This window comes from Chanodichthys erythropterus, chromosome 21 (assembly GCF_024489055.1).
Source record: "Chanodichthys erythropterus isolate Z2021 chromosome 21, ASM2448905v1, whole genome shotgun sequence".
Taxonomy (NCBI): domain Eukaryota; kingdom Metazoa; phylum Chordata; class Actinopteri; order Cypriniformes; family Xenocyprididae; genus Chanodichthys; species Chanodichthys erythropterus.
The window spans coordinates 34,206,693-34,221,545 of NC_090241.1; the positions used below are offsets into that span (position 1 = coordinate 34,206,693).

Genomic DNA, 14,853 nt, shown 5'->3' on the forward strand with positions numbered 1-14,853 from the left:
TGTCACGAAACCTGTCAAGAATATGTCCAGGTTATATTTCACAAGAACATCAAAAGAAATGTATATTATGTGGTTACACTTTACAATAAGGTCTCATTTATTAACATGAACTAACAATGAGCAATACATTTGTTACAGTATTTATTAATCTTTGTTAATGTTAGTTAATACAAATACAGTCCTTCATGTTAGTTCACATTGCATTAACTAATGTTAACACATACAACTTTGATTTTAATAATGTATTAGTAAATGTTGAAGTAAACATGAACTGAGATTAACAAATGCTGTAGAATTATTAATTCTTAGTTCATGTTAACTAAAGTAGTTAACTAATGAAACCTTATTATAAAGTGTTACATATTATATTATATTATTATACTGACAATTTTTGTATTCTAATATTTTTAAAAGTAATAGAGTAACTGTATTAAAATAAAGAGAATCTAGTGAGAATCACTTTAATGGGAATTAGAATTTCAAAAGTAAAACATCTAGATGCAATATTGTAATCGGAATATGTGCTTAACGTTTATGCCAATTTTCTTCTGCAAAATATAATTTCTTTAATTTGATTTTGGAGTGATATGTGACTTGTTGGAAAGGTAGTGATGACAAAAGATGAATAATTGTGAATTATAACGAATGATGGAATTCCAGTGACGTCCGTTATGCAGATATGCCTATAATTATGTGACGTCATGCATTACGTTTGAGCGTATCATCTACATGGCTTTTATATCTATTGCTGCAATGCAAAGCTTTTCTATCAGTATCACAAAACGTGCTTGAGCCTTGAGGATGTGGTGAAGTTTTCCCTCTCAGCTCAGGAAATTACGTCTTCTCTTATTTCAGTATCGTCACATTTCAGGACTGCTTTAATCAACTCGATGTGGAGCCGATAGGCTGAAATTGTGTTGACTTGCACAGGGCAGCGTGTGTCAGCGATGGATTCAGTGTGTGCGGACATCCGTCCGGTTTTTGTTGGTTGTGTGGAGAGGTTTTGGGAGAGAGGTGTTTAGTTTCAGTGCAGGGTGCCAGTGGAATATACTTTATTTATAGCTGCAGACAGCAAAGAGAACCTGGTCACTTGCACAATGACAAAAATAAGGGATAGACAATCACCTCTGAGTTTCATCTGTTAGTTTAATTTATATGCAGAAAAAAATACACTGACAAACAATTGGTGTATTTACATTTAAAACAATTTTCACTCAGAAATTTTATGTAAATTTCACAAATAATTAAATGTGAAATTTTGAAGAAAGACTGAAATAGCATACTCTAATAATCTTTTTTTTTTTTTTTACACTTTTGAAAAATTGTTTTTTTTTTTCTAACAGTGCATATTTGCATTCATATTACAGTATTGCAGGAAAATAAAATGCAAATAGAGGATTTTTCACTGGTGGTCTCATATTTTGGACCCTGGTTTAAGCTGTAGATTTTCATCGGGTATGGCATAATAAGATATGTTTTTTCATGGTTGAACACCTTGCAATCAGATATGCAAAGAGATTTGGTGCTCAGTTATGTTTTTGCTGCAGTTGGGTAAATGACAAGTAACATGGACTTAAAATTTATATTTTTAACATCAAGATTTTAGGTTAAACATACAGTTTAAACATACACTCTAAAAATGCTGGGTTAAAAACAGCCCAAGTTGGGTTGAAAATGGACAAACCCAGTGATTGGGTTGTTTTAACCTACTGGGTAGTTTTATTTAACTCAAGTTACTATTGTTTAAAAATGACTATATGTCTGGCTTAAAATGGACCCAAAATAGGTTGGAAATTAAAAGTCAGACACATAATTACTAGAGGCAACAATAATAATCGAAAGGTGAACATTTAATAATAAGCTATTTAATAAATGCTTATTGTTTATTATTCATTAACCTTATTAATAAATGTTAGTTTTTTAAACATATTAATACATGTTAATTTCCAACATATTTTGGGTTCATTTTAAGCGAGCAAAACAGTAATTTTTAAACAATAGTAACTTGGGTTAAATAAACCTACCCAGCAGGTTGGACAAACATTTTTTTATTTTTTTTACTGGCCACCAATTTCTTTGAGTTTCTAACCATTTTGCCCCCATTTTTTTGCAGTTAATCTACAAATCCTGACAAATTAATTGCTAAATGTACAGATATTTCATCTCAGCTGCAGATGAGAAAATACTATTCAAGAATTAGCTAAAAATATTGTTTAAACTACTTTTACATGGACAGCATACTAACTAGCATGTCACACTGCAGGACACTGTGGTCACTGATCATGTCAGTTGCCCAAATGCAAAGCAGTTAATCTGAATAAAAGTCCATGCAGCATCTTTTGAGGGCTTTGCAAAAACCTTTTCGTGTTCAAGGGAATCTGCATCATGATCTGTGATATCAGATCTGAAGTCACATTAGAGAAAAAACAGCCCACATGGCTCAAGTTGTACAAGCGTTGGTGTATGTGGGTATGCAGGGGCTCTAGAATCGGTTGCCAATGTGATCTGTTAAATGAAAGCTGTGAATTATTCATCAACCCTGGGCTTAGCTGATCATAATCCTGCTACTCTTGCATTTTCAGCAAATGGCAAACGTGGGTCATAATGCAAATCTGTGTCATTTAGTGGGTTTATCATTCGAGAGTTCGAGAGAGAGTTAAGTAGATTACTTCTGCAAAGCCAAGAATCTCTGCTTGATCCGTTGAGTTCATAACAATACTCATATTCAGTCAATATTAAGGCCACTTTGTATTTTGCATGTTTTTTGTCTTGACTGTGTGGGAAATGTGATCAAATATGTGGTAAAATGGAGAGTACTAGACTTTTATTCACTGTAAACCTGAATAAGTTGGCAAAACTTGAAAAATTTGAGGCAATCAGTTACTCGGGGAGATAAGATAATGTGACAACCATATTTATTAACAATCAGCAAGCAAAATGTTGTAAGTAAGTTCTTTGACGTATAGGCCCCGTCCGTAGCTCAGATCCTAAAGGGTTGCGGACTCTGCATTTCCTGCCTGAAGATGAAGGCAGGGGCATAGCCGTCCCCCCGGGAGGTATGGACAGGGACCATCCTGGTGGTGGTGGGGAGGATGGAGGTGAAGGTTTGCGTCAGCATCTGCAAACTCAAACATGTGTCAGCAATCTTATATACTCCAAGTGCAAGATAATGATTGGTTAGCTCTAAACTAATTGGTGACGTAACATTGAGTCTTCCTGGCAGAACTTGCGCTAGAGCTTTCATTTAAGAAATTCAAAGTTTAAGTAGCAGAACTGGCAGATTTTTATTTTGTACTCAGACATTTTAATTGGTCTTAACACACTTAACTTAAAATGATCAGGTAACCTCAATGTGAACATTTTTATTAGTGTTAATTTAGCTAGCTATAACAAGATAAATCAGAAAATGCTAACTTGCTAATTTGCTAATATGTTAACAATAGCGTGGTATAGCACTTGCTGAATGAGTGCAAAGCATTTAACATACTTGCTCTCAAACCAAGCCACATGCTCCACTCGACACCATGATGGTAACACCATGAAGACAACATCTCCCATGATTCCACGCTCAATCTCGGTTTCATCAAGCTACGCCTTTGTTTTGAATTGGCGACCTCTACTGGCGAGAATTTACATATTGTGCCTTTAACAGTACCTAAGATTAAAAAATGCTTCAGAATTACTTTTCATTGTTCATGTTAACTAGTTAAATAATGTTAACAAATAGAACCTTATTGTAAAGTGTTACCATGGAATTAGACATAGTAAACAAACACACAGTGGCCAGGGAATGTGTTTAAATTAATGACTGATTGGCATCAGAATTGTGTGGATTGATGCAGGTGGAGTCTTCAGGCTCTGTGAGCAGGCAAGCGCTTGTATGTTTCTGGTTCGGAAGCGGCGTATAGGGTGTCTTTGGCTTTATTGATCTGCAGGTCTCATGAGTGCTGCAGTGGAGGCACTGCGGAGACACAGCCACTGCAGATGCAGCCGTTTACTGCTTATTACAGGACGGGTTATGATTACAGTGTGGCTCAATACTCACTGAAGTACTTGATAACAATTTCTTAGGATGGATGTGAGAGTGAGCTTTAATAGACTGTAAAAATGTTTCGTCAACTAACCAAAAATCTTATTTTTATTAAAGACAAATTATTTATTATTTTTAATCATTATGACATTTGTGTTCTTTAACATGTTTTCACATTTTATTATTATTTATTTTCATATTTGCTATAATTAATTTAAATGATTTTGTTATATATTATTATTTAATTTTCTATTATTTTATTTTATTATTATAACTGAATCAACCTGACTGCTTTAGTTTACGTCAGAAAAACTAAGTTCTAAGAGTCGAATCAGACGGAAATAGCTTCTTTAAAGTAACATCTGCACATTTTCACTTTTAACAGCGATAGAAATAGATATAAAACAACAAAAATAAAATGAATATTTAGTTTATAAAATTTCAGAAAGATTTACAAGTATTTGTTGTTACCACATTTCCCCTTAGAAAAAGTATACCATAGTATTTTTTTTTTAAATACTGCAAAATTTCTTTAAGGTTCGAGCGTGTGTATGTGGGCTTGACTTCTTTTGCTGCTCTTCCTGCTGACTGTGATCAATAAGAGTCAGTTCTCCTCATTATTACGTCTTTCTTCACTCCATCCTTTTTGCTTCCACCTCATGTGAGGGAGATGCTTAGATGCGTATTCACTTATCATACATTACATTGGTTTAATTTAACATATTGTTGTTTTCACATTTTATAAAAGCAATAATCCTTGAGGATGTTGAAGTGATTAAAGGGGTCATTTGAATGAGCTTTTATCTAATTTCAGTTTTTTTAAGCTCCATTTGTCTTTAGTTGTGATTGAATGTGACGTGATTGAGGGCTTTAAATAACATTCTCACATAACTTTACTATACTTCAGACTTTGAACAGCAGTTGAGCAGCTTTAGATAAGTTATCTTAAAGGGATAGTTCACCCTAAAATGAAATGAAGTCATCATTTACTCACACTTGTGTTGTTATAATGCAGTATGCCCTTCTTTCTTTTTTAACCACAAAAGGAGAATTTTTAAAAAATGTCCTGCTTGTGCTCGACCATATAACGGCAGTGAATAGAGACCGTCATCAAGCTTTAAAAAAAGACGCAAAACTATCACAAAATGGTCTTGGTCTTCTGTGCACGGTTATGTGACGCGCGTGTTTGTGTGACTCTGTTACCGCCACTGTTCACTCCAACTCTCCCAGAAGAAGCACACAAGTTGTGAGAAATCAAGACTGAAATACATCACTACCTGAAATACACAATCCATATACTTCTCTGAGGTGAATATATCCATTGTGTTCGTCGAAGAATTTATCACATTTACATCTGTCATCTGTCATCCTGACTGTCATCTGACAACCAGAGCTCCAGTGAATAAAGTACAAGGATTCTTTTGTGGGATTTTTAGGCATTGCATTTTATTTCACGTTTTTAAATATCTTGCCTTCTCACATCTTGTGTGCATTTTCTGGGTGAGTTGGAGTCAACTGCGGCATTAATAGAGTTTCATGAATGCACAGTCTTGCACAGAAGACCAGCAGCCAAGGTCAGGAATTTCCTTAAAGGTGCCATCGAATGGAAGATTGAATTTACCTTGGCAAAGTTGAATAACAAGAGTTCAGTACATGGAAAAGACATACAGTGAGTCTCAAACTCCATTGTTTCCTCCTCCTTATATAAATCTAATTTGTTTAAAAGACCTCTGAAGAACAGACGAATCTCAACATAACACCGACTGTTACGTAACAGTCGGGATCATTAATATGTACGCCCCCAATATTTGCATATGCCAGCTCATGTTCAAGGCATTACACAAGGGCAGCCAGTATTAACGTCTGGATCTGTGCACAGCTGAATCATCAGACTAGGTAAGCAAGCAAGAACAATAGCGAAAAATGGCAGATGGGGCAATAATAACTGACATGATCCATGATTACATGATATTTTTAGTGATATTTGTAAATTGTCTTTCTAAATGTTTTGTTAGCATGTTGCTAATGTACTGTTGAATGAGGTTAAAGTTACTATAGTTTCTTACTGTATTCACGGAGAAAAGAGCTGTCGCTATTTTCATTTTTAAACACTTGCAGTCTGTATAATTCGTAAACACAACTTCATTCTTTATAAATCTCTCCAACAGTGTGTAATGTTAGCTTTAGCCACGGAGCACTATGAAACTCATTCAGAATCAAATGTAAACATCCAAATAAACACTATACTCACATGATCCGACGCATGCATGCGGCATGCATGACGAACACTTTGTAAAGATCCATTTTGAGGGTTATATAAGCCGTGTGAACTTTGTTTATGCTGTTTAAAGCGCGAGCTCAGGGGGCGGGGAGCGCGAGGATTTAAAGGGGCCGCAGCCTGAATCGGTGCATAGTTAATGATGCCCCAAAAAAATTTATTAAAAAAAAATCTATGGGGTATTTTGAGCTGAAACTTCACAGACACATTCTGGGGACACCTTAGACTTATATTACATCTTGTAAAAAATTTGATGGCACCTTTAAATAATACACTACATTTTGGTTTGTTTTTACCAAACCCTATTGTATACCCCCAGAACAATACGACATGGACCATTCTTTGATACTTTTGCATCTTTTTTTTAAAGCTTGATGTAAAAATTTAAAAATTTGATTTAAAGCTCCTTTTGTGGTCTGAAAAAGAATACTGCATTAGAACAACACCAGGGTGAGTAAATGATTATTTTCATTTTAGTGTGAACTATCCCTTTAACACAAATGTAGTAGCATTGCTTTAGGCATTGTCATTATGACACTTTTATTCAATAGAAGTGCTGAAAGGTGTCAGTACATTGTGTGTTTTATTTTTACATTTTAACATATATTTGATTATAGTTTTTTCATTTTTTTTTTTTTTTTTAAAGTATAATTTTCTACAAAGATATAAAGCAGCACAACTGTTTTCAACATTAATAATAATTAGAAATGTTCCTTGAGCAGCAAATCAGCATATTAGAATGATTGGATCATGTGACACTGAAGACTGGAGTAATGATGCTTTGCTAACAGGAATAAATTACGATAGAAAGCAGTTCTTTTAAATTGTAATAATATTTCACAATATTTCACTTTTTATTGTATATTTGATTAAACAAATGCAGAATTGGTGAGCATATAACATAATTATTTCAAAAAGAGTAAAACATTCAGTGGTAGTGTATATTTACTGATTACATTTTCCATATTTACAAAAGCAATATTGAACTAAAATAACATATAATAACCACCAACTTAAAGCTTAACTATATTACTGGCCTGATCGAATGACAAACATATGCTACGCTAGTAAAACAGTCATTATTTTATTTCGGTTGACAAACAATCATCAACATGCCACTGGACATTGTTATGTCTCTGTCATTTTATGACACAGAAAGACATTCATCAGTCATTCACATTGCTGTATTCAATATCCACCTGTCATGGAAAAATATCAGGAAATGTTTAGGCATTCCAGCTGTTCTATCGTTCCTGATCTTTTTTTATCATTTCAGAGCTTTGGGCTTCAGGCATGGATATTTAAACACATTATAAAACTACAGTTATAGAAGATAAATAATGGAGACAAACTTTACAAAGAGAAACTTGATGACAACTTTCTTTTGTTGAGTTGAGCTTGAATAAGAATTAAAAAAAAAAAAAAAAATATATATATATATATATATATATATATATATATATATATATATATATATATATATATATATATATATATATATATATATGTGTGTGTGTATGTATATATACAGTGAAACAAAAAATTATTCAAATGTTTTTAATATTTTTGGTATATTTTTTCTAGAGGTTTGCAGAAGACTATAGTTCATTTATGTAAGTGAGGATAGCAATATGCATATATATATATGACACAATATATAATTATGAAAGAAATACATAGAAAATAGAACCAATGTTATTGTTGTCTAAAATAAAACAGAATTCACCCCCCATCATCCCAAGGCGAATACTGACCCACCTCCCACCCCCCCTTGCTGTCAGAATAATTCAAGTCAAATGTGATTAGTATCTCTCTCTCTCTCACACACTCACACAAACACACACACACACACACACACACACACACACACCCACATACACACACACACACACACACACACACACACACACACACACTGCTGCTCATGTGAGCACCCACTTTGTCCACCAAGAAGCATTTTTAACTTCCAGACATCAGAGGTACAGTGAGCTTGACTGCATCTGCTGTTACTCTAATGCCTAACCAAGTTAATTCAGTAAGAAAGAGGCAAAAATTGAACAAAAGTGTGGAGTGGAGAGGGTTGGTTTTGAGGGGGTGGAGAGTCCCACGTGCCTGAATCTGAATGCAGCCTGAGCCACAGCTGAACGCGGGGGATCGGTGAGCCTTTTGTTGCTTTTCCTCTTTTGTCATGGCTGGATTGGACTCTTTGGATGGAGCGTTCATCATCAGTATGGAAGAGATGATGCATGTGTGTGGATGTTGGAGGAAAGCTTTGTTTGGGGGTAGTGTGGGGTTTTGTTTTTGATGGTGCGATTTGGAGAGAGACTGTCTGACTCGTATTTACATTCATGCATTTGGCAGACGCTTTTATGGTACTTGGTTTGCATTTAAGGTATACATACAATCAGCTCATGATTAGGTCAGTTTATCAAATTTACTTTAACACACAAGCTCATTAGCTGGAGTCTGTCTTTTCGTGTTTTTGTGTGTATTTTAGTGCGTTCATATATGCACTGACCTTTGTTCTTTTGATGTGTAGATTTTATTTGAAGTTGTATTATTCAAAACTGTCTCATATCATTTGAAATGAGATAAAGATAGCATTTAATGTCAAAGCCAATCAGACATTTCATGACATTTTTAATGTGATCTAAATAAGAAAGTGGTTAAAGTTTATGATCTTAAATAACATGCATGCAGTGGCATGTTTTTTTCATTTGGGATGCAATGTTTTGAGTGTTGAATCAATAGTTAGGAAGCCTAACCACTTTTATAGTTCTTTTGTTTAACGTGCCAAAGAGAGTCATGTGCAATGATTAAAATGCCTCCCACTGCCGCCCCGTCAATTTGAATGGATTAACTGAACATGCCGTCCAGATTGAGGCCATTTTGCCAAATTGTTTTTGAGTAACTTGCGCTATAATTTGTTTAACCCTGCAAATCTGACATATGAAATAATAGTTAGGAAAAAAAAAAATGGAATTATTTATTGAAACTTTAGACAATTCTGTTTAAAAAAAAAAACAAATACATTTGATACATTTGGCTCATATAGTATGGCTCATATAGACTACTTAAATCAAATGCATAGAAATATTAGCAGTCACTTTATATCTCAGTAATATGACTGATTAAGATTATATTTAAATGCTTAGTTTTATGATCAAAGCTCTGTACTTTATAATGTCACAGGCAAAATATATAATGCAATGCAATACAATGACGATTGAGAGATGAAGAAATTAACATTCTTCAAAAGCCTGTTGTATAAAAATTTAGATATTTTAACATAATTTTTCTAAAAAAAAAAAAAAAAAATGTGTGGATAATGAAGTAGACATAAGTTGCTTCAGTCCAGTTAATGTCCATCTTGAAATATTACAAAAAATTTTAAATAAATTAGACTTTCACATGCTAATCAGACAACAGAAGGCATTTAGTAGCATTATTAGCAGTTTCGAGCAAGTTGATTATTTAGTGGCCTTATAATTTTGCATATCAAATTATACAGTAGGCTTTATTAGGCTAAGGGGTTAGTTCACCCAAAAATGAAAATTCTGTCATTAATTACTCACCCTCATGTCGTTCTACACCTGTAAGACCTTCGTTCATCTTCAGAACACAAATTAAGATATTTTTGATAAAATAAGATATATTTGGCTCAGTGAGCAGTTCATGTGACTACAGTGGTTCAACCTTAATGTTATGAAGCGCCGAGAATACTTTTTGTGCACCAAAAAAACAAAATAATGACTTTATTCAACAATATCTAGTGGTGGGTGATTTCAAAACACTGCTTCATGAAGCTTTGAAGTTTTACAAATCTTTTGTTTCAAATCAGTGGTTTGGAGCATGTTTTAAACTGCCAAAGTCACGTGAACTATTGAAATTTCAAAACATTTCGATACGCTTATGACATAACGAAGAATTGTTTACTGAAATCACATGACTTTGGCAGTTTGATACATGCACGAACCACTGATTCGAAACAAAAGATTCATAAATCTTTGAAGCTTCATGAAGCAGTGTTTTGAAATCACCCAACACTAGATATTGTTGAATAAAGTCGTTTTTTTTTTTGTTTTTTTTTTTTTTTTGGTAAAACAAAATAACAAAAAGTATTCTCGTTGCTTCATAACATTAAGGTTGAACCACTGTAGTCACATGAACACTTTCTGGTCATTAGAATGTGTTAATTATCTTGCTGGCAATGCAGGCCTCACTGAGCTATCAGATTTGATCAAAAATATCTTAATTTGTGTTGCAAAGATGAACGAAGGTCTTACACGCGTGGAACGACATGATTAATGACATAATTTTTGGGTGAACTAACCCTTTAAGATACTTTTGTTGTAAATTTTGGTGCACTTTTGCCACCCTTCATTGTTTTTGTTGCTCTAAACTGTTCACATTTATTGTTTTCAACTGACCCAGATATTATTCACCCGCCCTCCCAGTGTCCTATAAATAAGTGGAGGCCGTCTTGTCAAGTCTGAATAATGGCATGATATCATCATGGCTCGCCCATAATTTTATTATCATTGCAAACACTCAGAAGTCACTTGAGTCATTTGTCAATGTCGTTTTTGTTAGTTTTGTTAGTACACCTTCAGCGCAGCAATTCGTAGTGACATTCATAAATTTTATTCCAAGGTTACATAAAGATATACATTCATCAGATGTTATTGTGCATGCAGGTTATGTTTGTGTGATGTTGTGACATTGGATATATCATGACAATTATACAATCTTAACCATTTAAAAAAAGTATTATGTAATATGTAAAGTAATATGAGATAAGATATCTATCTATCTATCTATCTATCTATCTATCTATCTATCTATCTATCTATCTATCTATCTATCTATCTATCTATCTATCTATCTATCTATCTATCTATCTATCTATCTATCTATCTATCTATATATATATATATATATATGTATAATGTCTTGCTCATTTCCTTCAGTGTTTTCACTCTGATTGTTGTTCGTCACTGTGATGAAATCACTGACAGAGAATTAAATTTTCATGATACAATCAGGGCTCAAGGTTGAAGGCTGAAGGTTTGTGTTTGTTTTTGAGCATAATGTGGCCTGGAATAGATCAGGTGGATCACAGATTTAAAGTGGCAGTGTGATTTAATCATACTGAATCATTTGTGTAGTCTTGGTGGATGATGCCTTTATCTTCAAAGTCTGGTCTTTTTTGTGACTTTTCTTTGAGTGAGAATGTAAATTCAGTGTTTTAAAGATTGGATGCCATATCTGGATTGTGCAAACAGTTACATTGCTCTCTTGCCCTGCAAGAACACATTGATCTCTACATTACTAATTTGTCATATTAACAATTTGTTGAATGTTTTGCACAGGCAAAAACTACATTTTAATTATATTTCTTCCAACAGATTCAATTAAGGTATTGTCTGGGTTTAGATAATCACAAAACAACATAAGTCATGACAATTACAAAAATTCCCTGTTGTATTGGAAACAGCTCACTTTGTCAGATGGCGTCTGTTTTGATTCAGTTGAAATGATATTCTTTATCATGAACCGCCGCTCACAGCAATATTGGATTAGTGAAGTGAACTATATTGGTTTAAAATGACCTTGCAAATCCATCTCATAGTGTGCATGTCAAGAACAACAGATCTAGTTTCCACATGATTGCTAAAAGAGTCCCCCAGGGGTCTGTTTTGGGCCCTACTTTGTTTTCTGTTTGTCAGTGATTTAGGAAAAGGCACAGCCAAATGACTGAATAGTTTAGTACTGAAAAGGCTACTCGGGTTGGCAACCAGCAACAGGTCATTATGGACCTCTCTGCAAGATTGTAAAGTGGTTTTGAATACTCTGAAAATTAACTTCATGACTTATACAGAACAAGACACTACATGACTTTCCATTGTTTTCATTGTTTACTAAATTGATATTTTGAATGATTTAAATTAATTTTTAACAAAGCATTATTTTCCTGTAAGAGGTCTTATTAGATCGGTATTGTAGGTAAAATGCATTGTTGTTGTTCTTTCCCAGCTAAAACAAGGAACGTTCTGGCAACGTTTACCAGAAACATTAATAGAATGTTGCTTTAAAATGATCTGGTCTGGTCTTTAATAATGTTCCCAAAATGTTAGCACAAAAATATTTTTAAAACATTTGAACAACGTTCATAGAACATATTTTCATAACTTGATGGGAACATAAGCAAAAACATTTTTTGTTAGCTTTTTTATTCTATACTTTTTCCTTTTATTTTAAATGCAACCATATGTGTTCATTATTAAGTTCTCATAACTTTTGTCTTTCTTTTTCTGCAGTACATGGTGAATTTCATTTGTTAGCTTCAATCCTGCTCTGCCAAATCTCACAGCATGTCGGGTGCCTACGATGAGTCCGCCATGTCCGACGAGACCACAGACAGTTTCTGGGAGGTCAGGCTCAAAATCTTACTATTTCTGTAATATTATTATTCACATTACTTATTTGTACAGGAAACCACAGCTATGAAGCTCTGGTGGATTGATTAGCTGCCAAACAAGCTGTTAGCGGCTGTTACATGTTGTTGTATCATATTGACTAATTGGCTTTTAATGCTGTGAAAGTATGTCATTGAGCCAAAGGGCAACCAAACATTATATTGAATAGTATGGTGTTAACATAGTATTAGAAGTAAAACTGTGTCATTGTTGATTTATTGGCTATACATTATAGCGCAGACTGTAGTAGGATCACACTCATTTTCTCCAGAGATATCGATTTTTAACAGATAATATATAAACCTTTAAGGATGTGAAATTCTTTTAGAGCCAAGGACACCAAAAAAGTGGACGGTCACTGTTTTCCATTGAATTATAGATAATTTAGCTCTAATGCTTTACTAGTGCCCTGTCCTTGACTTTACCTGTGTTTCTCAGGTTGGGAACTACAAGCGTACAGTAAAGCGAATCGAGGATGGCCATCGACTCTGCAATGACATGATGAGTTGCATACAGGAGCGTGCCAAGATCGAGAAGGCCTATGCCCAGCAGCTCACCGACTGGTCTAAGAGGTGGAGGCAGCTCGTGGAGAGAGGTGCTGAATGATTTATGACGTGGCCATAGAGAACGACGTTTGCGCACTTCAGAAATCCTTGAATACATTTAAAGTGACAACCTTGAAAGCGAACGTTGTGTTACTTCTCAATCTAAACAAGCTTCTCTTTCATCCTTGCATTCTAACTCAATCAATTTTAATGCGCTGTTTATTGCTGCTCGCAGGGCCGCAGTACGGTTCTCTGGAGAGAGCCTGGTTAGCTGTGATGACAGAAGCAGAAAAAGTGAGCGAGTTGCATCAAGAGGTGAAAAATAACCTGCTGAACGAGGACTTAGAGAAGGTGAAGAACTGGCAGAAAGATGCCTACCACAAACAAATGATGGGCGGATTCAAAGAAACCAAAGAGGCGGACGAGGGTTTCAGGAAAGCCCAGAAACCATGGGCCAAAAAACTCAAAGAGGTGAGGGAACAGAACTTCTCTCACAAGTCTTTTTTTGGGACCCATTTCCAATTAATGATCGCACTGACATTTTTCCACATAAAAAAAAGAAAAATTACTTTCAAAAAATGATTTATAGAGAATATCAGCTTATTATTTTACACACCTATCAACCTGATGTGAAATGCCATAAATGCTGATGATTTAGAGGCACCAAACCTGGGCTACATTTGGAATAACGTACTATTTATGCAGTATATAGTGTGTATTATGTGCATAGTATGCATATTTTCCGTGAGCATGGAAAACCTGAGTATATTTGTTTAAATGTGCAGTATATAACAGCACTTTGTGGAATACTGTATCCCAGAATGCAATGTGCTTGACTTGACCTTCCTTTTTCAGAGTAAATATTGAAACCGAATGAGATATATATATATATATATATATATATATATATATATATATATATATATATATATATATATATATATATATATATATATTAGATTAAGAAATGCCAAATAACCATATATAATATATATATATTTTGAATTAAACATGAGGGCTAGGTATAATGTGTTCTGTTTCACATACTATTTTTAAAAAATATAGTATGCAGCAAGCAGTACTCTACTATTCCATTCCAAAAATTTCCATAAACAAGAAATGACGTAGTGCATGTTATATCTTGGCTGAAGAAATATCTTCATTTGAAACTACAAACAAATCATTGAATAATTCACTTAACATGCTTATGTTCATCTTTAATTTTTCATGTTATCTTTAACTTGCAGTTGGAAACAGCAAAGAAAGCATACCATATGGCCTGCAAGGAAGAAAAAATTGCATCTACAAGAGAGGCCAATAGCAAAGGAGAGGCGTCAGTCACATCAGATCAACAAAAGAAACTCCAAGAGAAGGTGGACAAGTGCAAAAACGACGTTCAGAAGGTCAGCCAAGAAAACAATGCATGTTATGCACAACTTGCATTTTTCATAAACAAACCAAAAGTTGTTTATGTCATGTACCTACAATGAATGTCTATGGAACAACTCCAACATTCCTTTA

The 14,853-nt window shown here is 34.2% G+C and overlaps 1 protein-coding gene across 2 annotated transcripts in view; it reads left to right on the top strand.

Annotated features, from left to right (window-relative positions):
- The window catches only part of pacsin1b (protein kinase C and casein kinase substrate in neurons 1b), a 33,962-nt gene that overhangs the window by 10,042 nt on the left and 9,067 nt on the right, over positions 1-14,853 (top strand). For both annotated transcript variants that reach the window (XM_067374397.1, XM_067374398.1), the window contains exons 3-6: positions 12,629-12,742; positions 13,226-13,382; positions 13,568-13,803; positions 14,580-14,735. In XM_067374397.1, coding sequence (XP_067230498.1) covers positions 12,683-12,742; positions 13,226-13,382; positions 13,568-13,803; positions 14,580-14,735 — 609 coding nt within the window. In that variant the 5' untranslated portion in view covers positions 12,629-12,682. The remainder of the gene's footprint in view (positions 1-12,628; positions 12,743-13,225; positions 13,383-13,567; positions 13,804-14,579; positions 14,736-14,853) is intronic.